Raw genomic sequence first — 24,289 nt, 5'->3', positions numbered from 1 at the left:
TGCAGAGTAATGAATCTGATAGTGATCCTCCAATATTCAGAAACCCCAATTCAAAGAAAAATTTTCGTATTTATTCGGATTCATTGTCCGATTCAAACAAGGAAAATATTGCCCATAACCCAGCTACTGAAACAAATCGTTCAACTACTGAACAGAAATGGAATCCTGCAAATGGGCTCGGAATATTCGAACTGTAAAAGCAAGCAGTACAAAAATAGGAATGGGCGTTTAATGCCTGAAAATGAATTTCAGGATAAACCATGCCAGTGTGCTCGAAAATGTAATCAAAATATCACTTCTGATCGAAGAGAACAATCCATGGAGGCATTTACAACTTGAAGAATCAAATTAAACAAAATATTTTTATACGGGGTTCTATTAGGTGTTCCACAGGGGTTTTCCGTCGTATTATGCGCTTGCCTATCAACGTACTCATGGATCACTCGGTTTCCAGCAAGACCGCATGACACTATGTGTATCCAGAAAAACCCGGGTTTCAATATGACCTTCTAGCAGTTAAATTAGGACAGTAAATCTTGCACCCTCAAGCCCACTCAGACTTAAATAAGAGTGAGTCCGCAGCATCAAGATCGCATTGTGATTAACCCCACAAATAATGGTTCCTAAAAAAATTGTTCAGTGAATTGTGTGTAACTAGATGGAATGATCAGGACGCAAAATAGTAAACAAACAAAACAAGGTTTATTAAACATATAAGTATACAAATGAGTACAATAGAACTGGTACATAGTTCAGATTAATTGGTATGTGATTGTTAGGTAAATTAACTGAATCAAGCATTATCTTGCGGTTAGCAATATTATAGTTTTGTAATGTTCTTCATGTGGCTTTTCCACTAATTCTCCAGCAAGTACAAAATGATTTGTGTTTGTCATATCATACAACTGTTCAATGCTAGAACAGGAAAATATATTTACTCTATTGTATAATTAGCATTTTGACAACTAGATTAATAAGTCACATTATCTGTTAAATCTGAGTACTAAGCAGATGGTACTACAATAGTCTGGATATATATATATGGAAAGATGTCTTATAAATGCAATAAAACGTGTGCAGATGGTAGGTTCGGCTTTGGGCAATTTAGTACAGTTTGCTAATAAACAATAAGGGTTGATTTACCCGAAAAAATTTTGCGCCACCTCGGTGGGGGGGGAGAAGTTCTGTACCAGACATACATTATAGCTCTCTTCTCATCTTTTTCTAGTAATTATTATTTTACTTCTTCTTTACACAATGACAAAAATCGGCCAAGACTCTCACTGCTCTCATCTTCCTGTCATGTCTCACCCAAAGTTAATACTGTAATGTAAAATGTTTACCCCTTCCAAAATATATCTCTGCTTCCCCCTAACTGAAATTTCTCATGACCTTTTACTGATCTCACGCGTCAACAATGTGTGGAAAACGTTACACTCGTGGTATATGACACCTAAAAATGATATGTTATATTAATGTGGTTATAGAGTTCCGATTACTCAAGACGTGCTGTGTCTTGTTCTCTAATTCTACTCTTATAACCATCATCACCTTCCTTAGGACCTTGCGTGATCAACGCTCTTGTCCGCTCACAGGAGAACAGCGTGACGTCACTGTAGAGTAGTATTACGGCGACTGCACCCCTGGGACGATTGGAAACGAAAGTTAAAGTGGAAGCTCCGTCGAAGTGTCACTGTTTCTTTGTTGTACAGACCGTATAAAAATGTATCAGGCACCATGAGCAAAAATATCTCTTGAAAGCAAGCGAAAGGGATAAAAAATGAAAATATTTTGCACATTGGTTTGCAACAATAAAAAGACATCATCCCAAAGATGACACCGGGAAGCCAAGATCTCATTCTTTCACATTTTATATTCGACAAAACGGGCAAGATATTAGTGTTTGCAAGAAGTATTTTAGGGACACTTATCAGTTAAGCAACGGCCGAATATACAGGTTGTTGTTCATAAAATGAAGTTTCGTCTCTGAAAGATCGCCGAGGTCACCATGTTCCAGGAAATAAAATTGATGACTCACATGTCATAAAACAAATTCGTTTCCGACGGACACCAGTCACTATACAAGAGCTCGACCCTAGGCGATAATATTTAAATTGAGACCTGAATGTTAGAACTCTGTCGCGCAATGTAAATTAACCCAGGGGCTCACATCTGGTGAGTATGGGCTTGGCACACCCAGGGTCCTGAGCTGGATGTCATCATTTTTTACTTTCTTGGTGATTCCTTTCTACCACACACACACACACACACACACACACACACACACACACACACACAGTAACTCAATTTTTTTTTTTTTTTTTTTGGCCGGTGCAGTATATGCCTCAGGCTTCCTTGCACCAGATGGCTAATAATAATAACACCAGTGAAAGAAAATAATACCAACATATTTTCTACTAAATTCAATTTGCATTTTAAGCAACCTTCCAAGAACACATGCCAAACGTGTGATTTCCTTCAAATAAAAATTCAGTCTGAGAAACATAATGAAAACCGGTTTGCAAAAATTGAAAAGGAATATCGAAGAACGACATCGGAAGAAGTTTACATATTTATTTTTGACTTAGAAAAATATTCAGCCTTTCCCAAACTTACGTCAGTGGATTATTACAGGCAAAATTTATGTCTTCTCTGCCATGATTTCAACAAAGATGAAAGCTGTGTGTATGTTTCACCGGAAACTGAAGGATCCCGTCGTTTTCCGAACTTATAATAAATAAGTATATAAAAACGTATGCTAAAAATCATAAAAAAATAATAATATACAGTACTCAGATTCCTCCACCGGACAAAATAGAAACATTAAAAAACTGTTCTAAGTTTAATAATTTCAAATATCTATTTGAAATTATGAAACTATGGACCCCAGTACTCCAGGCCCATTTGTCACTGTTCTAAGTTTACTAAAACTGGTTCAAAATACAGAGATAAAAGCCAAATCAATTGAAATTTTTGGTAAGTGGACATAGTTATTTGCCTAGTGATTCAGATTTTGCCATTATCGAATCATATGCGAAGAAGAATCAAAACATTTCTCCTGTTGATTGGTACGAAATCATCAGAACATATAAGAAGAATAACCGTTTTATGTGCTTGAGATGACTCATCAGGGCTTTCTTTCCACAAAACTATTAGAAGACTCCATCTAACAGAAAAAAAACAATTACAGGATTATCGGCCAACTGCATCAATACGCAATAGATTAATTAGAGAGGTCGAAACCACAAATTAGACAATTCAAATGCAAGTTTAACGAAGATATGGTTTGATTCAATAAATATTATAAAATCCCAAGCAGGTACACCAATACTGAAAAACCTAGACCAGCCTTGTTATATCCTTCTGGTAGATCTCTATCAGAAGAAAAACATGATGGACCTATTGAAATACATTCCTTCCATTAAACATGACTCTTGCAAAAATTTAAATACAAATCGAGGTGACAGTATATATTGGATGTATTTGATATTGAAGATATTATTTATGTTGATAATAATATTATAATAAAAAAATAAAACAATTCCTATAACGATTTTCTGTTGAAAGTTCCATAATAAATAATGTTATGACTTTTGGGGTATTTATATTTTCTGCAATTTCCAGTTGTCAAATCGATTAACTCCAAAAAGTTTATAGAAAACTTGTAAAAACAAGAACAAATGTTTTTGGTATATTCATGTCTATGAATTTTAGATCTTGTAATATAAAACCTAGATCTTAAATAATACACTATATACTATTTGTGGGTGCATATATTTCAAGCTAAATTTTAAAAAACAATATTTATAATTCATCAATTTTCTTTATTTCATGGAGTTGATCTGTTTGGCTCTGAGTGTTTCGTGCCGGCACACTAAACTTTCCCGTTTAGTGTGCCGGCAGGAAAACCCGGAATAACTCACAGAAAAAAAGCTACTTTCTGCCTGAGATTGGCTAACTTCAGCCTCGAATGAAGAGGACTCTAAACATTCCTCCAGATATCGACGGAAATCGAAGCTATGTCTAACGAGTGGCAGACGGTGATGTATCTTGCCAACTTTGCTACTACAGAGAGCTATTACTGCTCCTTAACAGTGGCTGTCCCAAGTAGGGGCTAAAAGGCCTATAGTCCCCATGATCAAAATAATGTGGATTTTTTTACTGCTACGTAAAAATTAAAACAATGATTTTCAGAACTGTGCTTTATTCCCTCTTTACCTGCTTTAATCCCCCATTAGAAAACCCGGAATCACCACTTCTTAATATAAACTTTAGGTATGCAATTTAATTTTCGTAAGCTACGTTCTCGCGGTAGACAGTGGTTATAATCAGCGTCGTCCCCACACTTGGTCGAAAAGGCCATTATTCTACTCCTGTCAATCAAGCAAGGCACTTTGATGGGTTTTTTTCACTCTGCAGTTAAGTTAGTCTTTCTCAGGCGAGGCATGAAAGGTATTTTTCTCTCTGTAACTGTTTTTTTCCAAGAAAAAAACACTAAGTGACCAGAGAACACTCTCAATTTATGGATATAATACACATTCCTATTCCACCTATCCTTATTATACACACAAAAAAATTATTAGGATCACCCGTAATTCATTACATCTACCCATGCGTTTTTTGTCTGTAATTGACTGTGTTCTCTGGTCGATTTGCCTCATTTTCTGGACGAAAAACCCCATTTTCTGGGGGGAAAAACATTAACATCTACGTCTGAGACCGGTTAACTCGGCCATGTTATGAAAAAGCCCATAAAAGTTCCTCGCATCAATGACGGGATTCGAACCTGGGCCTCTTCCATCCGGTGTGCGGAGGAAGGTGACGATACCACTGTGCTACAAGCGCATACCATCCTATCTGCACAATATATTACTCTTCTTCCTGACAACAGTCACTGACAATAATTAACTCCTGTGGGACCAGCACATTCTGCCTTGGAGATTGCCGCTGTGTTGCCTGATGCACAAGAGTAAACTCTGGCGTTGAATTGGAAAGCTTGATGGGTCCCCCACTTTAATACCTTCGAGAGCATCTACCCGACTGTTCAAACGCTCATAAGCACCCGTTGGTACGCTTAGTTGGCGCCTAATTTCTTGACACTCACTGCACCTAGCACACACACCACGACATCCTCTTTCGCTAGATCATGTTCTGTTCTAGCAGTCCGCAAACATTTCACAAGTTGGTTTTTTTTAGGCTGTGATGCGTTGGAGAATCGCCCCCTCACGGTTTTCCCCCGAGTCAGCACTCCTGCTACTTTGTGCACGTTGCTTTGCTGCTCTAGTCAGGAGCATGATACGGGATTGCATACTATTGCTTAACAATGAAAATTAATAAGATTAATAAATTTAATTAGTTAATTATCAATACTACACTAACAAATAGATATCTAAATGCAGTGATACGTATTATGCTAGCTACTGTATAATTAACCTCAGAGGTAAAGGGAAGAGATTTTACTTTCGTAAAGGACAGTTTTTAAACTCTATACAGTGGGACCAACTGATGATGTTACCAAGAGCAAATTCTAAATGGGAAACATTTAAGGAAAATGGATGCGAGATGAACTAATGACACTCGGAACGGAGAAGAAAACTGCATCTCATGCATATAAATTATCAGGTGACACAGAAGCCAACAATAGATATAGACTACGCTGTAATCCAGTCACAAGGAGGTTAGGCAAACGAAGTCAGATTACAAGAAATCTTTGGCATATGAGGCTAAGAAAAACGACAAGGACTTCTTTACTTATGTAAGCTCTAGAATGAAGGAGTGAATCAGAATAGTACAGTCGATGTCGATGATCCTGCTCAGATAACTTACAAACTGAATGAGCATTCTGCATCTATTTTATTGGTAAATGGAACAAAGGATTAGTGAATGGAACAAAGGGGTGCTCTTCCGAAGAAAGGCTTCAGTTTTGCAAATTACAGTGTGTGGGGAATAAGCACCAGCGAGGTGATCTGATAGAGGTGTATAAAGCTTTGAATGGTTTGAGCATGCTCAATGCTGATGGGATTCTTCCTCTTGCTCAGAGGGCATAAATTCAAATTGAGAAAAGACAGATGTAGGATAGACGTGAGGAAATTTGCCTTTAGCCAGCGGGTGGTTGGTTGGTGGAATAGGCTTCCATCCCTTGTCGTGGAAGTTGATAGCCTAAATAAGTTTAAGGCTCAGCTGGACAGGTATTTCGAACGAACAGAGGGATGAAGTGGAAGTGGTTATTTTTTATTTATTATTATTTATTTATTTTTTTTTTTTTGGCTGATGCTGCATAAGCTTGCTTTCTTGCATCAAATGCCTGTACTAATGCTAATCTACAGTTACACACGAGGAATTCTTTAGGGAAATGGAGGACAGAAGCTTACTAAATTCTAGCAGGCAGATTAATGACTTCGTAATAACTGAGAGCAAAGTGGAGGAGAAACTGTGGAAGTTAACATAAGAAAGGCACATGAAGTGGATGGGATCTATCCAGTTATACTAAAGGTAGCTGGGTGCGAGGTTAGCCTGTGCGGACATTGCTCCTTAAAGCCCTTCAAACAGAGAAGTTTTTCCTGATTTATTTTCTGCTTTATTAGTTTAAATTGTCATATTAACTTATTTTCTAGAGTAGCTTTATATTCCTAGTTACGATACTTAGTTTAAAGTTTAACTTAGACAGAGATTTTGTAGATATTACTTAGTATCGGTAACGGTATCAAATCCACGTGTTACAAATTGAACGAGAGGTCTTTTTTTTTTTTTTTTAACCAAATTTAGTCGATTTATTAACCAACTGTTATATCAAATTATCTTCTATAAGTAGATTATAAACCTAGTCAGGATCCTTAGTTTATTCTAAATTGAGATAGCGAGATTTGGAAGCTAATCAATACTTACGAGTCCTTAGAAATACCGATCGTGAATTCCCGCCATTTTTTGCACGATAGCATAAGCTTAGTGTCGTATAGTGCATAATATAATATTGTCAATTAATCAGTAAATCTATTAATCTTGATAAACTTTATTGTCAATTAAATTGTACTTTTAACTCTATATATATATATATATATATATATATATATATATTATATATAACGACTTAATCGTAACAAATAATTAATACATAACTATAGTGGTACACGTGATACGGAAGTTGTATAAAGGGAACTCGTAGAAAACACTAGATACCGAAAAATATATATATATAACATAACTGTTTTGGGATATAACTTAAGGATTTAATTTTTGTTTTGAATTTTATTGAATTAAATCGGAATCATGACTCTGACCAGAGCAGCAAAGCAAAAGGCTCAAGCTAATGGGAGTGCTGTGGTTCAGGGGAGAACTGAGGGGGGTAGTTGCCCTCTGAATCACAGTCTATTAAAATGCACTGTTTGCTTGATGTTTGCGGTGCAGTCGGGTACGGGACATGATACTGCCAAGGGGGATATCTTTGTGTGTGCACGATGTAAGGAGTGCAAGGAAATCAGGCGACAACTCAGCGTTGTTATGGGCCTTTATGAGAGCTTGAAGGACAGGGTGGATTCCCTCGAAGGAAATAAATTGAGGGGCCCATCAAGCTCTCAGCTGCCCACATCAACGCCAGAGCTTGCACTTGGTCATCAGGCAACACAGAAGCAGCCCCCTAGGCAGAATGCGCTGGTCCCACAGGAACTAGTAGTTGTTGGTGACTCTATTGTCAGGGAAACGGGGAACATACTTTGTAAAAAGGATAGGTGGAATAGGACCAGGGTATGTCTGCCAGGGGCAAAGGTTGATGACGTTGTAGAGCGGATATCATCTTTTAAGGGCACAAAAGGTGATATAGTTGTACACGTTGGCACTAATGATATTAGGAGTAGGAGACCGGCGGAATTACTTAGCAAGTACAGGTCACTGTTGAAAAAAAGCCGTGAATTAGGGTTGAACCTGAAAGTGTCTGCAATTCTGCCCAGACACGATAGGAGGGAGTATATGATGAGAGCCTTGTCGATCAATTCGGCCCTGGAGGGATTGTGCAAGGCTCAAGGGGTAGAATTTTTTTCAGCCTGGACTGTACTTGTTAACAGGAGAGATTGCTTCTACAGGGATGGGATACACTTAAATAGAAAGGGTGCAAGAATTTTTGCTGATGCTGTCGAGGCAGTGTTAGGTGGGTCGGAAAACTGCTAGTTGGCGGGGATACAAGGACTAATAGATTAACAGTAGCCAGTGGCAGAGGTGGAAGTGATTCTTGCACTGCTTCTATTGAAATGAGCAGAAGTCTGAAAAACAATATGCAGGATATTTCAGAGACTGCTGGTAGTCATTGCGGTACAAGTAAACACATGGGTTGTGTTAGGGTAGCTAAGAATAGAAACAGGTGCATGTATACCTGCGTGTACACCAATGCTAGGAGTTTGGTAAATAAATTTGATGAATTTGAGGTATTGCTCAAAACATCAAAGGCAGATATTGTTGGGATATCAGAGACGTGGTGTCACACAGATATAAGTAATGCGGAACTGGAATTTGGGGAATACAATATGTATAGAAAGGATAGACAGGACAGGAGGGGAGGAGGGGTTATGCTATTAATTAAGAAACACATAAAGTCCAAGGAAGTGAAGCCAGTCGACATCGATGGACAGGGCAGTGTCGAGTCAGTTTGGTGTGACATAAGCATAGGGAAATCAAAATTCAGAGTAGGAGTGTGCTATAGGCCTAATGACTCTGATGAGTATAATAAGATATTGTACAGGGAAATAGAGTGGGCCAGTAAATCAGAGAGTCTTATAATGTGGGACTTTAATTTCCCAGATATTGACTGGAATTTGTGGGTTGGTCACTCGCACACTAGCAAGGCTTTTGTGGATTTATTGGATGACTGTTTTCTACATCAGCATGTTCGTGAGGCAACAAGAGGGAGCAATACTCTTGATCTGATTATCAGTAGTGATTCTTCATGCATTAAGAACCTGCAGATAAATGAACCACTAGGTGGCAGTGATCACAGTGTGTTGAAGTGGGATTTACTCAAGGAGGTAACTACCATCAGAGGTAAATGGAAGAGTTTTTGTTTTCGTAAAGGCGACTATGATGGTCTGAGACAGTATTTAAATTCTATACAGTGGGACCAACTGATGATGTTACCAACAGCAAATTCAAAATGGGAAGCATTCAAGGAACTAATCTTGGAGGCTACCAGGCTTTACATACCAACTAAGAAATATTGTTCAAGGTTTAGGCCTAAATGGATGTCAGATGAACTAATGAGACATGTGGCAGAGAAGAAAAATGCATGGGATACATACAAATTAATGGGTGACATGGAAGCCTATGATAGATATAAGTTGGTCTGTAACCAAGTCACAAAGGAGATTAGGCAGGCAAAGGCAGACTACGAAAAATCCTTGGCAAAGGATGCAAAGAAAAACAGAAAAGAGTTCTTTACATACTTGAACTCGAAAAGGAAAGGGATGAATCAGATTGGTCCACTGGATATTGATGGTTCAACAGTTGAGGATCCTGCTCAGGTGGCTAACAATCTAAACGAGTATTTTGCATCTACATTCACGCATGAGGAGTTATTCAGGAAGGAGAATGATGTAGGTAAAGTAAACATTGGCAGTGAGCTGGATGATTTTGTAATAACTGAGAGGAAAGTGGAGGAGAGATTGTTGAGGATAAACATAAAAAAGGCACCTGCGGTGGATGGGATCTATCCAGTTATATTAAAGGAGGCAGCAAAGGAAGTATGCAAACCCCTAGCCATAATTATGAGAGCTTCTTTGGACTCAGGGGAGGTACCCATAGACTGGAGATGTGCAAATGTAACCCCAATTCACAAAGGAGGATCAAAGGCTGGCACAAGTAATTATAGACCTGTTAGTTTAACTTCTGTTCCAGGTAAATTAATGGAGGCACTGGTTAAAGAAGCACTGCAGGATCATCTAGCCAAGAATTCAGTTATAGCTCAGACGCAGCATGGGTTTGTTAAGGGCAGGTCTTGCCTGACCAATTTGATTGGATACTATGATGTAGTCACAAAAGAACTGGATGCAGGGAATAACTTTGATATTATATATTTGGATCTTAGAAAGGCTTTTGATACTGTTGCACATGGAAGACTGCTGCACAAATTGGAGCAATGTGGCATTGGAGGCAAATTGCTGCTATGGATAAGGGGATGGTTGAGTGGCAGAAGACAGAGAGTGGTAATTAATGGACACTGCTCAACGTGGACTAATGTTATTAGTGGAGTTCCTCAAGGTTCAGTGTTGGGTCCGTTGTTGTTTTCGGTGTTTATGAATGATATTGATGATGGGATATCAAGTTTAATGTCCAAGTTTGCAGATGATACAAAGGTTGGCAGGGTCGTTAAGGACACTACTGACGCTATGCTGCTGCAACAGGATCTGGAAAGGTTGAACAGATGGGCTGAGAGGTGGCAAATGAAGTTTAACATCGACAAATGTAAAGTACTACATATGGGAAACAGTAACCCCAGAGCAACGTATCAACTCTGCGGTATTACACTGACAGTGGTGGAGAATGAAAAGGACCTGGGAGTAATTGTGCAGGCAGATATGAAGTTCTCTGAGCAGTGCAGACGAGCTGCAAGAGTAGCTCATGGTGTTTTGTCAATGATATACAGGAATATTTCTAGCAGGGATAAGGAGGTGATTATTCCCTTGTATAAGGCAATGGTAAGGCCACATCTTGAGTACTGTATACAGGTCTGGAGGCCTCATTTCAAGAAGGATGTAGAGCTGCTGGAACGGGTACAGAGAAGGGCAACAAGATTAGTAAATGGAACAAAGGGTTGCTCTTACGAAGAAAGGCTTAAGTTTTGCAAATTACAGAGTCTGGAGACTAGGCACCGGCGAGGTGATCTGATAGAGGTGTATAAGGCTTTGAATGGTTTGAGCATGCTCAATGCCAATGTGATTCTTCATGTTTCTCAGAATAATCACCTCAGAGGGCATAAATTCAAATTGAGGAAGGACGGATGTCGGATAGATGTGCGGAAATTTGCCTTTGGCCAGCGGGTGGTTGGTTGGTGGAACCGAGTTCCATCACTTGTTGTTGAAGTTGATAGCCTAAACAAATTTAAAGCTCAACTGGACAGGTATTTCAAACGAACGGAGGGGTGAAATGGGCGTGGGTTTTTTTTTTTTTTTTTTTTGGCTGATGCTGAATAAGCTTGCTTTCTTGCATCATATGCCTCTGCTAATGCTAATGCTAATGCTAATGTAGCAAGGGAAGTAAGCAAAACCTTAACCATAATTATGAGAGCATCCTTCACTTAGGGAAAGTCCCCACAGACTGAAAATGTATCACCAGTTCACAAAGCGGAGATCAAAGGGTAACATGAGTAATTACAGACCTGTTAGTTTAACTTATGTTCCGGGGAAAACAAAGGCGTTGCCAAATGCATTTGGATAAAAGTAACTCATGAGAAACGTAACAAATGTTTAGTACTAATGTTGGGATCTGGATGTGACTCGTCGGTACGTATACACCTCAGTATACTTCATCGTACTGTATGCCTCGGAAATTTGGGGGTCCGCGGCCCCTACCAACATCAAGCGCGTGTACTCCGCCGAATACTGGCTCCTTCGTTGGATCACGCAAAAACATCGTCGTTCACCCCAGCAAAGAACAACTGCGATGGCGATGTCACTTAATTTTGCCCGACTTCCAGATCTTGTATTTGAAAAACGCCTTCTTCTCACTGTCAAGATGACAACCGGAATGGTCTCGGAGCCAAGCATCTGGGAACTGTGTGGCTGGAGGATCCCTCTACCCGGACTGAGGTCAGCTCCCACGCTCATAGCTCACTATAACAGACTATCGCTTAGTGACCGCTTTCTCCCCAAAGAGATGCTCCCCACAATCGTTTCAATTGACGGCGACCTCTGTAGGTTTGTGAAGGATCGGAGGTACCGAAGACAGATCCTTAAGAGCCTGACCTTGGCCAGGCAAAGTGCACATTGATAAGGGCAGCATAATAATGCCCAATATATTGTAAATAATGTTGAAAGCACGATGTCTTTATGAATGTGTCGTAAATAAAGTCAACAATATCTTTATGAATATAAATAACATAATTTAAATATGAATATCTTTATTATTTCATTGTAAATACTGTCAAAAGTATACATGCTGTAAATAATCTGACACTGATTCCATTTTATTGTTGGCTCTGGGGGATGAGCCCGAACTTCGATGTGGGCCCCGTTCCCCCAAGGCTATTATCCACCAACCAATGTAAAACCCCTGGCATTGCTGCTGTGAAGGGTCTATTGTATATACCATGTTTGTATACAATAAAGATTATATATATATATATATACTACATTTAGGGTGGAAGAAAAATGAAAACGACCTGGGAGAAATTGTGCCGTCAAATATGAAGTTTTCTAAGCAGTTCAGACAGTCTCCCAGAGCAGGTTATTGGGGTATTCTCAATGATACACATGAATTTTGCTATTCGGGAAAAGGTGGTGTTATCCCTTTGTATAAGGCACTGGTCAGGCCACACCTTGAGTACTGCATACATTTCTGGAGGCCTCATTTTAGGAAGGATGTAGAGTTGCTTGAGCGAATACAGAAAAGGGCAACAAGATTGGTGAGGGGAACCTCTTACCAAGAAAGGCTTAAGTTCTGAAAATGGCAGCGTCTGGAGGCTAGGCGCTTGCGAGGTGATCAGATTAAGGAGTATAAGAGCTTGAATGGGTTCAGCAGGCTCAATTTTGATAGGATTCTTCCTCTTGCTCAGATTACAGCTTAGGTTGCATAAATTCAAATTAAGGAAAGGCAGTTGAAGAATGAATGTGAACCAGAAATCAACTACCCGCTGGCTAAATTTTCTTTTAGCCAGCGGGTAGTTGATTTCTGGAACCATCTTACATATGTTTTTGTGGAAGTTGATATCTTAAATAAATTCGAGGAACTGGACAAACGTGTAGGGAATGGATGTGTGAAATTTGTTTTTTTTTTTTTTTTTTTTTTTTGGCTGATGTTACATAAGATCACACACTTTCTTTCTTGTATCATGTTCCTCTTCTACTAGTACTCAGGGGCGGGCCACCCCGAGGGTGTCGGGAATGCATTGCACCCGAGCAACAACCTTCAAGGGGCACCTGAAAACGTTACTTACATACATATATGAAGAATATTTTGAACGGGGGTGCCAAATTTCAATTGGCACTAGGCGCCACATACCCTAGGAACGCCCCTGCTACAATTACATAAGTGAATAAGGTTCTTCTCGAGTAAAGCGGATATTAGCATTAGTCCAGGCATACGATGCAAGAAAGCAAGCTTATACACTGTGCTGCTACTTTATTAGGTACACCTAACTAGTAGCGTGTGGAGCCTCCTTTAGCCTTCAAAAGGGCCCGAATTCGTCTAGGCATAAATTGGTTCGTCTAGCTAGGCATGAAGTTGTGCAGGAATGAAGTACCATGCAGACACGAGTGTGTCACGCAGCTCCTTGAGATTCGTTGGAGGTGTAGGCCTGCAGCGATCAGCCCTTTCCAGCTCATCCCAAAGATGTTTAATAGGATTGAGATTCTCGGACTGAGTGGGCAGTAAAGAAAAGTCATTGTCATGTTCCTGAAACCATTCCATAGTGATTCGGGCTTTGTGCACCGGCGCATTATCCTGCTGCTAGTAACCATCTGACTGAGGATAAACTGTCAACATGAACGAAGGCACTTGGTCAGCAGCAATGTTTAGGTACGATGTGGCATTCAGACGTGAATCCTTGGGTATCAATGGCCCCAACGTGTGCCCATAAAACATTGCCCCCGACGACACCTTGCACAGTAGTCGTCAGACGTGACGGGCCCATGGATTCATGTGGTTTTCGCCAAATGCTGAGCCGTCCATCAACATGGTGCACTAAGAACTTCGACTCATCAGACCAAACAACTGTTTTCCAATCCTCGATAGTCCAGTGCTGTTGTTGCTGTGCCCACAGGAGGCGTGCTCTCTTGTTCTTCATTGATAACAAAGGTACGCGATGTGGCCGTCGACTGTTGTAGTCCACTCGCGACAGAGTGCAACTAGTGGTCCGTTGCGATATTTTTTCTGCGCACCAAGGTTGTATTCTGACGTGATTTGCGTCATTGTGGCCGATCTGTTTGCTTGCACAATTCTAGCCATCCTCCTATCTTATCAACAAGCGATTTCTTCCACAGGAGTGCTGTTGAGAGGATGTTTTCTGTTCATTACACTATTCTCGATACACCCGTTAAACTGTAGTGCGTGAAAAGTTCAGTAGAACTGCAGTTTCAAAGATGATTTGCCCAGCACCTACTATTGTTCGAAGTCCGTTAGATCACTCCTTTTCTCCATTCTCGCTACGGTTTGTACGCTTACTGATACTAGAAAGGTTGTTCTGCTGTATTTATATCCACAACTGTAGTCATGTGATTTGCAACGTTGTGGGACAAACCATTTGTGTGCACAGCAGGGATGTATATAATAAAGTGGCAGCACCGTGTATAGCATCAGCCAAAAAAAAACACCTTCCCATTTCACCCATCCGCTCACTCCAAATGCTTGTCTAGTTCTGCTTTCAACTTATATATTATATGATCATTTATTTTTATTTTATTTATTTAATTTTTTTATTTTATGATTTTATTTTTTTTTACTGGGCCATTAATCAACTCTTGCTTAATAAGATATGCCATGGTCGACTTATGATATGTGAACATTTACACATTTCCCGACATCATTTAAGTGTAAGAAAAGCGTTATCGTCCATAATGTGAATATACCATATTACATTTTGTTATAATGTAATATTAATTATTTTAGGAAGAACTGACCAATTTCATTTTTATCTCCGTTTTTATTTTTAACCCCCTCCTTCACCAGAATGTGCTAACTTTGGGCTAAATGTATTCAAATTCATATTATTGCTACATATATTTAGACGTGATTTTTTTTTTTTTTTTGCCAATTTGCAATGTGTTTTAAGTTTAAACAGTGAATGTATTAGATTGTGAGCGTTATGAAATATTAAATTACAGATATAGGATGTGGTGATATTTTAATTATATTGATAAATATTATAATGGCTGGATCTCTAGCTTCCTCAGGTAAAACTTTCCTGATGTTTGGAAGATGCATTTCTTCAATAATGGGAAAAACGGCTAGAGTCGTAGTTGATCGTTTAGAAATGAATGAATATCTTCATATGGTAAGTTGGAGTTTAGTGTGGTGTTAGTTTTTTTATTTATTTATTATTTTTTTGGTTAAAGTTTACAAAAGGGTCTCTTTTTCATTCTCTGTCTCCTTGAGCGTAGACTTAAGGTGATAGAGAATGTTATTGTTGTTATTTTGATTTTTAAGAGCATTAGCAACTAAGGCCATATTGCTCTGGGAATATGCGGTTGTCATTCCCTGACTTTTTCCGCATCCTCCTTATTTGGTGGTGACGGGCTCGAACCCCGGTCTAATCAAGAAGCGTGTGCTATGCACTGCTGCTCCTTCCCACCTGACTACGGAGGCGCCGATAGAGAATGAACACTGCTCAGAAACTTCATATCTGATTGCACAGCAACCCCTAGGTCTTTTTCATTCTCTATCACCTTGAGTCTACACTCAAGGTGATAGAGAATGAAAAAGACCTGGGGGTTATTGTGCAGTCAGATATGAAGTTTCTGAGCAGTCCAGAGAGGCTGCCAGAACAGGTCATGGGATCTTGTCAATGATATACAGGAATTTTGCTTGTGAGGAAAAGATGGTGTTTTCCCTTTGTGTAAAGCAGTGTTCAGGCCGTGCCTTGAGTACTGTGTAGAGGTCTGGAGGCCTTGTTTTAGGAACGGAGTAAATTTCTAGAATGAGTACAGAGAAGGACAACAAGATTGGTGAGGGAAATGAAGGGGTTCCTTTAAAGAAAGGCTTAAGGTTTGTTGTTGTTATTTGGTTTATTAGAAACTAATATTATTAGTTTATTAGGAGCATTAGAAACTAAGGCCATATTGCTCCGGGGATATGCGGTGGTCATTCCCTGACCTTTCCGCATCCTCCGTATTTGGTGGTCATGGGCTCGAACCCCGGTCTAATAAAGAAACGTGTGCTATTCACTGTTGCTCCTGCCCACGGCGGTGCCAAGGCTTAAGGTTTGCAAATTGCAGCATCTGGAGACTAGGCACCTGCAAGGTAATCTGATTGAGATGTATAAGGCCTTGAATGGGTTGAGCAGGCTCAATACTGATGGGATTCTTCCTCTTGCTCAGATTACAGACCTGAGCGGTCAAAAAATCAAATTGAGGCAAGACAGTTGCAGAATAGATGTTCAGATATTTGCATTTAGGCAGTGGGTAGTTTATTGCTGGAACAAACATCTGTCATTGGGGAAGTTGATAGCTTAAATAAATTAAAGGAATCACTAGACAAATTTTTAGAGCGAATGGATATGTGAAATGGGAATTTTTTTTTTTTTTTTCTCTAGTACAGAGAATGGTTACATCAAACCTTGACGGGGGTATTTTACAGGTCAATTGAGTGGCTATGAGGTTGAACTAATAGTTCTTTGTTCAGTGATCATTGGGCTTTCTTTTCCAAACACTGGCATGACCTTTTGACAGAGATGGACTCAGTTTGGATAATAAACTACTGAAAGCATTTATCTTTTTGTATTTGATCAGTAGAAAATTAAACACTCAAAGACTGTTCATTCATGGAAACGTTACACTACTTATCCTTGAAAGCTTTGCTTACATGCACATTGGTCATATAAGTTGGTTTTCATAACCCATTAATTATTCATAAGAATAATTTTACTGACAAGATCTCAGCAAGTGTTGACATCAGAAGATATGAAACAGCAATCCCACCAAAGAAAAGACATATGCACAAGCTTCATTCCTTTGAAGCTAAAGGAATCATACAGTGAATAATGAGAAATAAGAAATTACTGGGTTATGAAAACCAACTTATATGACCACTGTGCATGTAAGCAAAGCTCTCATGGAAAAGTAGTGTAATGTTTAAGCAATGGTCAGGCCACACCTTGAATACTGTATAGAGGTCTGGGGGCCTCATTTTAAGAAGGATGTAGAACTGTTAGAACGAGTACAGAGAAGGGCAACAAGATTACAGTGTCTGGAGAGTGAATGGAACTAGGCACTGGCGAGATGATCTGATTGAGGTGTATAAAGCCTTGAATGGTTTGAGCACGCTCAGTGCTGATAGGATTCTTCCTCTTGCTCAGAATAATCACCTGAAAGGGCATGAATTCAAATTGAAGAAAGACAGTTTTAGGATTGATGTGCAGAAGTTTGCCTTTAGCAAGTGAATAGTTGATTGGTGGAACAGACTTCCATCTTTTGTTGTGGAAGTTGATAGCCTAAATAAATTTAAAGCTGAGCTGGACAGGTATTTGAAACAAACAGAGGGCTAAAATGGAGTTTTTTTTTTTTTTTTTGGCTGATGCTGCATAAGCTTGCTTTCTTGCGCCGTATGTCTCTACTAATGCTAATTTAATAATAAATAAAAGATTTTGCATATTAATAAACTCACTGAAATGTGTTACAATTCGTATTTCCTCAGATGCTTGTACGAAGAAAATTAATATTTTCTTCATACCAGCTTTACAATTATATACATACTGACATCAGAATGAAATAATGACAACTTCATTATCTTACAAGTATTTTTATTCCCTCTTTGATTCGAATTTGGGCAGTGATAATTGCAGAGTTTACCTATATGGATGGACTGCCCAAAAGCATCACTTAATACAGAAGTGCATAATTTTAACATGTGAAGTTCTTAGTATTGGCATCATGATGCACAGAAGCAAACTTTACATGTGTCACATTTGCATCATCAGAAAACTTAGATCCTTCTTCTGGTCAAGTAGCTCCCTGAGGAGCTGTTGTGGCCACTAACAAATTCCTCCAACTGCATCAGTATTGTGCCCTGCAAGCAGCATCACAAAATGTCATGCCCAAAAGTTCACTGATCCCATCCTTCCATCTAGTTGCAGGTCTTCCTCTGCTCCTCTTCCCCTTGATTTTTCCTTTCATTATATTCTTCAACAGAAAGTTTTCCATCCTTGCTATGTGCACAAAAAATTTGAGTTTCATACTGCTGATGTTATGAAGAAGAATTGTAGGCCTGCCAATTTTATTCAATAGCCACTCATTTGTTCTTCGATCAAGGTAAGAAATACACAGTATTCTCCTGTAATACCACATTTCAAATGCCTCAATTTTCTTCTTGTCAACTCTTTTTAGATTCCATCCTTCACATCGTCCATAAGTGGCAAATGGAAAAATTTGCCACTTATGGATGCTTTAATGTAACCATTCTCTGTACTGGGCTCTATATCTGTTAGTTGATAGCTTAAATATAATGAATCAATGATTCTCATTTTCATCTTTAGGGGCAGATTTTGATCTCTCTGTTACTTCCAGGGGCACACCGACTGGGGGTGCAAAGGGTGCATTGCACCCGGGCGCTGAATATTTTGGGGCGCCGATGCTAAAGGCCATTAAATTATATAATTCTTATATTACAAATCTCAACAAAAAATTATAAAAAGAAAGGAAAATTGATTTTACGTAATGACGTATAGGTAATGCAATTTTTATTGTTAATATAGTTTACTATAGGTATATATTTTTCTTTGTTGTGATAAACATTGCATTTCTTTTATTTTTTGTGTTGATATTTCTGTAAAAAGTTTGTTTTTTGCAGTTAATGTGAGTTACTTTTTTAAATCTGTTTATAATTTTTATTTTTGTTATTCTTTTTTGTCTTATATTTCTGATAAATGTGGAAAGAAAAACCATTTGTTTTATGTTATGCTGTTATTTTCTTTCTGTAACTTTCATTAAAATATAATTATAAAACTTTAAATGGAGAGTTTTTATTATTTTTAATATTCCCTTTATATTTTCAGTGCAGAGCTTTGTCTGTTAGAATCATTTTTTATAGATTAATTTTAAAAGTGGTATAGAATATCTACTAGTTGTGTTTTTATTGCTCCATTAAAAAATATTTTAACCTATGCAGATGCAGGTGGCAGATAAATAAATTTGACTCTGATAGCTGAAAAGGCATTCACCTTTTTTTTTTTTTTTTTTTGCTGGCATATGATGGTTAAGACGACCGGACGATGCGCCAGTATCTTTGCCGGACTAATGTAATGTAACATAGGTCCATAAGACATGTACTATATAATATTGGCGTAAATACACCATAGTTTCCCATAAGTTTAACTACATGTAGTAGTGTAAAGGCATCATTTGATTTTATCTCATATTGTGGCTGCCTTTACAACAAGATACCAGGTATTGCTCTACTTCGAATAAACAATGCTTCTCTAATACAGGAGACACCCACCAATGAGTGAGCCAACAAGCTCCGAAACGCGTCTGGGTTGGTGGTGCACAATGAGAACAAATAACAGTAGTTGCCTCTATTAGAGAAGCATTGTTTATTCAAAGTAGTGCTTTTTTTTTTTTTTTTTTTTTTTGGTAGTTGTTGGCGCATAGGCTTCTGTGGCCATAATGCACCTCCCAAGGTTTTTGCAGTACTTTGTTCCAAGCCCGAGGCGGGAATCGAACCCGTGACCTTTGGGTTGCCAGGCAGGCACTTTACCCACCCAGCTAGCCCGGTCGGCACCAAAGTAGTGCAATACCTGGTATCTCATTGTGAAGGTAGCCACAATGAGATAAAATCAAATGCCTTTACACTACTACATGTAGTTAAACTTATGGGTAAACTATGGTGTATTTACACCAATATTATATAGTTAATTTCAACTCATAACATATTATTATGCCTTGTGCATTTAGTCTTCAAAATAAGACATGTACATACGAATCGAACTTGTCTTCATTAACTTTTCAGTGACTGACGAGAAAACAGTTGATGTAATAGGCCTAAAGGGCGACAAATTATTTCTCGCACCCAGGCGGCAAACACCCTTGACGTGCCCCTGATAACTTTGTCAGATCAATTACAAACGTTTTGGTAATTGCCTGTTGTCTCTTTATGTCATTTGAGCAGTCACCATTTTTATTTATTCTTGACCCTAAGTAAACAGATTCATCAACTTCTTCGATATCTTGCCCATTAAACTTCACTTTACTGGAACTGAGATCACCAGTCATGATAATTTTAGTTTTACACACATTCAGAAACAGTCTTTTTTTTTTAATTGCTTCACAAACTCTCCTCAGAGTTTCTTTAAGCTGATCCTTGCTAATTGCAGATTAGCACAGTATCATTTGCATAATGAAGATTGTTTATCTTCAGTCCTCCAATTTTGATGCCAGTGTCTAATCTTCCAAAGCTTCACACATGATATTCATCATTCTACGCTTCCGTTTCGCACTGGTTGAGTCCCTATTTAGATCTCTTCCTCCATTGTTGTCGATCTCTTGAATCTTGCATCATTTGTTGATAACTCAAAGCCTGTGTTTTCCTTTAGGCACTGGAGCCATTCTCCTTTGGGTCTTCCTGGTGGTCTCTTATCTCCAATTCTTCCTTTCAGTACTACATTAGGCAACCTGTGTTGTTTCATCCGGTTCACATGTCCAAACCACTGAAGTTGTTTTTTATAGATCTGCTCTATTATTCTGTGTTCAAAATTTAGATCTCTCCTTACTTGTTCATTAGTTTTATGTTCTCTTCAGTTTGTTTTATTGATTTTCCTTAGACATCTCATTTCAACTGACATTATTTTTTGCCTTTCTTTCTTATTTATTCTCCAATTCTCTGATCCATAAGTTGCTGTGGGTATGATGACAGTTTCGTATAGTTTAATTTTTAGACTATTTGAGATTTTATTGCTCTTCCATATGTTTTTGAGTTTGTTCATGTTTGTCCATCCGATGTTCAGTCTGTGATTAATTTGGTCAATATTACTTACGTTTCTGATTATTAGAGAGCCCAGGTATATAAATTTTTGTACTTGTTCTATTTGTTGATTTTGGATGTTTATGTTTGTCTTCTATGTTTTTTTTTCGATTTGCATTACTTTGGTTTTATTTATATTAATATTAATTCCATAATCGATGTTTGTTAATATTTCTTTTAGTTGTTCTTTGGTTTCTGTTAAAATCACAATATCTGCATATTTTATGTGGTTTATATTTTTTCCATTTATTATTGTGCCTTTTTTTTTCTTCAATTGATTTCATTAGTTCTTCTAGGTAGATATTAAATAGATATGGAGATAAAGGGCATCCCTGCATGACTCCTTTCTCTATTTCAAATATCTCTGTTTTAAGGTTGTTGAATTTTACTATTGCTCTTGTTTTTTTGTAGTTGCTTCATTAAATTTTCTCTGTTTACAGAGTCAAATGCCTGCTTGAAATCGATGAAGCACAGAAAGAGGTTTCTTCTTATTCCAATGTTTTTCTGTAATGATGTTTAGTGTGAATATTTGGTCTATTGTTGATCTGCCTTTTCTAAATCCTGCTTGTTCTTCCCCTATTGTTTCTTCGTATGTTTTAATTATCCTATTTTGTAAGATCCTTATAAATATTTTATATATATGGTTTAAAAGGGTAATGGGTCTATAATTCTGACAATTTTCTTTATCTCCTTTTTTTGTGTATAGATACTATTATTCCACTTTTCCAGTCTTCTGGTATATAATCTGTAAATAAAATTAGATTAAACAATTGTGCGAGGTGTTAACATTGCATCGCCTCCAAATTTCTATAATTCTGCTTGGATACCATCATTTCCGGGTGCCTTGTCATTCTTCATTTTTCGAATTGCTTTCCAAACTTATTCTTTTGTTATTGAGGGTGCTTTATCTCTTCTATTATCTAAGGCAAGAGTGTTTTTTCTTTCCCCTTTGAACAGGGTTTGGTAATATTCTTTCCATATTTTTTTAATTTCTTGCGTGTTTCCTGTTTTTATATTGTTTATTTTTCATTGTCAGTGTTTTCGGAATGTATGTTTTAGAGAATTCCTTTATAAGCTGTTTTAGAATCATGGCATTTATTTGCCTCTTCACACTGCTTTGCTTTGTCTTTCAACCATTTCCTTTTAGCAGCTTTATATAGGTTGTCTATTTTGCTTTTTAGAGCTTTATATTTTTCCCTTTTGTCTTGACTATTTTCTTTGTTTAGGAGGTTTCCATTTGTCTTTTTTCCATCCATACATCTAAAATTTCTGCTGTAATTCAAGGATGTGTTGGTTTTGTTTCCAAGGTTTCTAAGGCTGCATCTTTAGTCAGTTGTTTGGTTTTCTCCCATATATTTTCCACAGATAATGAATAGTTTCTTTTAATTTTTGTTGTAGTGTTTTCCCATAAATTTCCTTTATTATGATATTTTTGGCATAAATATTAAAAAGATGAGGTGACAAAATGCCTGACACCATTAACAATTTTGAAAAAGTCTGTGCTTTCCATGTTGGATCTCACAGTTCCTTTCTGTTCCTGGTATAGTAGCTTAATCAGCTGAATTATATGGATTGGGAATCCCACGTTAGTCATAGTTTCTCATGTTGAACACAACCAAATGCTTTGGAATAATCTATAAAACACAAAATGACTGGAACATTGCATTTTTCAATAATCAGTCGTAGACTTAGGATCTGATCGCTGGTCCCTCTACCCTTTCTGAAACCTGCTTGCTCATCTGTCATTTCTTCTTAAAGTTTTCTTGAAATTCTGCTTAGGATGATTTTAGTATGAATCTTGCTAGCATGAAAATTAAGCTAATAGTTCTGTAATTTGAGATCAAATTTTCAATCTCTTTTTTTGGTAAAGAAATGAAAATTGATTTCTTCCAGTCTGATGGCCACTGACCTGTTTCCCAAGTTTGGTGAAGACTTTAGAAAACTATAATGCTTTTTCCACTTTTGCAGAAAAAATCTATAATGCTTTTTCCACTTTTGCAGAAAAAATCTTTAACCATCATAAGAGATTGGCTTCTCTTGATTTATAGTTTTGTCTTTTATTTGCTTTGGACTTTCTGCGGTTTCTTTGGTTTTTCTACGCTGTTGCTTGTTTGATAAAAATTTGGTTGTTTGGGGTGCTGATTTTCTTTTTTGATATTTTGGTTGTCCCCCTCTTGTGTGTGTGTTTTTTTTTTTTTTTTTTTTTTTATGAGTGGTTCTGATTATTGTCAACAGCTCTAGATCAAGTTTTTCTGTATATAATGATTTGAGTTAAATCTTGTTGTTATTATTATTAATGAGTTCTTAAACTAAGCTTCTCTGTAATTAATGTAAAAAAAATTTTGTTTTTGTTGCTTACTGCAGGTGGCAATAAACTTTTTTATTTTGTTGAATTATTGTTTAATGCTAAATTATTTTTTACAATTATTTAAATGTATTTTGATAATTACTTGATTTTTTTGTGTAGTATTTCTAGCTTATTATTAGTAGTATCTATGTAAGCTTCTTTTGCATACTTCAGTTAGTGTTGTGAATTTTCTTTTATGAGGATTTAAAATTACTGTGTTGTTAATAATGTAAATTGAATTTTGCAGTCTCTGTGCCTTACATGGCTTCAATTGTATATTATGATAATGTCATGAACTGTCTTCTAAGGGTTATAAAATTACGATGTTGTTAATAATGTAAATATTATTTTGTTGTTTCTGCAGGTTGCAGAGGGCCATTTTGTTTGTTGGCTAATTGTATTTTGTTAATTCACATTGTTTCGTTGGTGAATTATATATGCTACATTACTTTAAATTATGTTCTTAATGTAAATATCATCCTGTTGTCTCTGTGGGTTGCAGAGGGACATTGCATTTAGTTGGCTAACTGTATTTTGTTAATTCACCTTGTTCTGTTGATGAATTGTTCATGCTAATTATTTTTAGCTGATGATTCAGGGTTTTAGTAGGTCTTACATCCATAGCTTGGGTCATGTCTTTGGCAGCAGGTGTTATGTTGCCTTAATAACCTTAATAGTTGTTTAAACCTGAACTTATTTAAAATGATTCTATGCGAGTTGCTGCATAAAGGATTTTAGATTTTATGACCTGTTTTATCGTTTTAACTTCTATTTGTTTGCTCGTGCTGATAGTTTCAGCTTAACTTGTATATTATAGAAGTTGTCGTGGCTGTTTAGTAAATTTCTATCAGTACTGGTTGAGGATTCTCAACATTAATGTTTTCTTCTTGTTTTGTTTGGATGTCTCTGTTGTGACAGCCTGTATTTGTGTTTGCTGGCTTGACCCTGATCCCAATTTTCTGGTGTCGGGATGGTTCAGACTATCACTTGTTAAAATATAAAATACTGCTTGATTGTTGTTAAGTTAAATTTTAAGTTGTCTATTTGGACTTGCTCTCTGATTGTATCTTGGATTTT

General features: G+C 37.5%; 1 protein-coding gene across 1 annotated transcript in view; it reads left to right on the top strand.

Moving 5' to 3' along the window:
* The first annotated feature begins 14,965 nt into the window (after nt 1-14,965).
* mRpS17 (mitochondrial ribosomal protein S17) overlaps nt 14,966-24,289 on the top strand; it is a 31,616-nt gene continuing 22,292 nt past the window's right edge. Inside the window, exon 1 of the mRNA XM_090383349.1 lies at nt 14,966-15,187. Coding sequence (XP_090239475.1) covers nt 15,062-15,187 — 126 coding nt within the window. The 5' untranslated portion in view covers nt 14,966-15,061. The remainder of the gene's footprint in view (nt 15,188-24,289) is intronic.

Source organism: Mastigoproctus giganteus, chromosome 10, assembly GCF_048544385.1.
Source record: "Mastigoproctus giganteus isolate SK-2022 chromosome 10, ASM4854438v1, whole genome shotgun sequence".
In the NCBI taxonomy this organism is placed as follows: domain Eukaryota; kingdom Metazoa; phylum Arthropoda; class Arachnida; order Uropygi; family Thelyphonidae; genus Mastigoproctus; species Mastigoproctus giganteus.
This window is presented reverse-complemented; position numbering and strand designations above follow the sequence as displayed.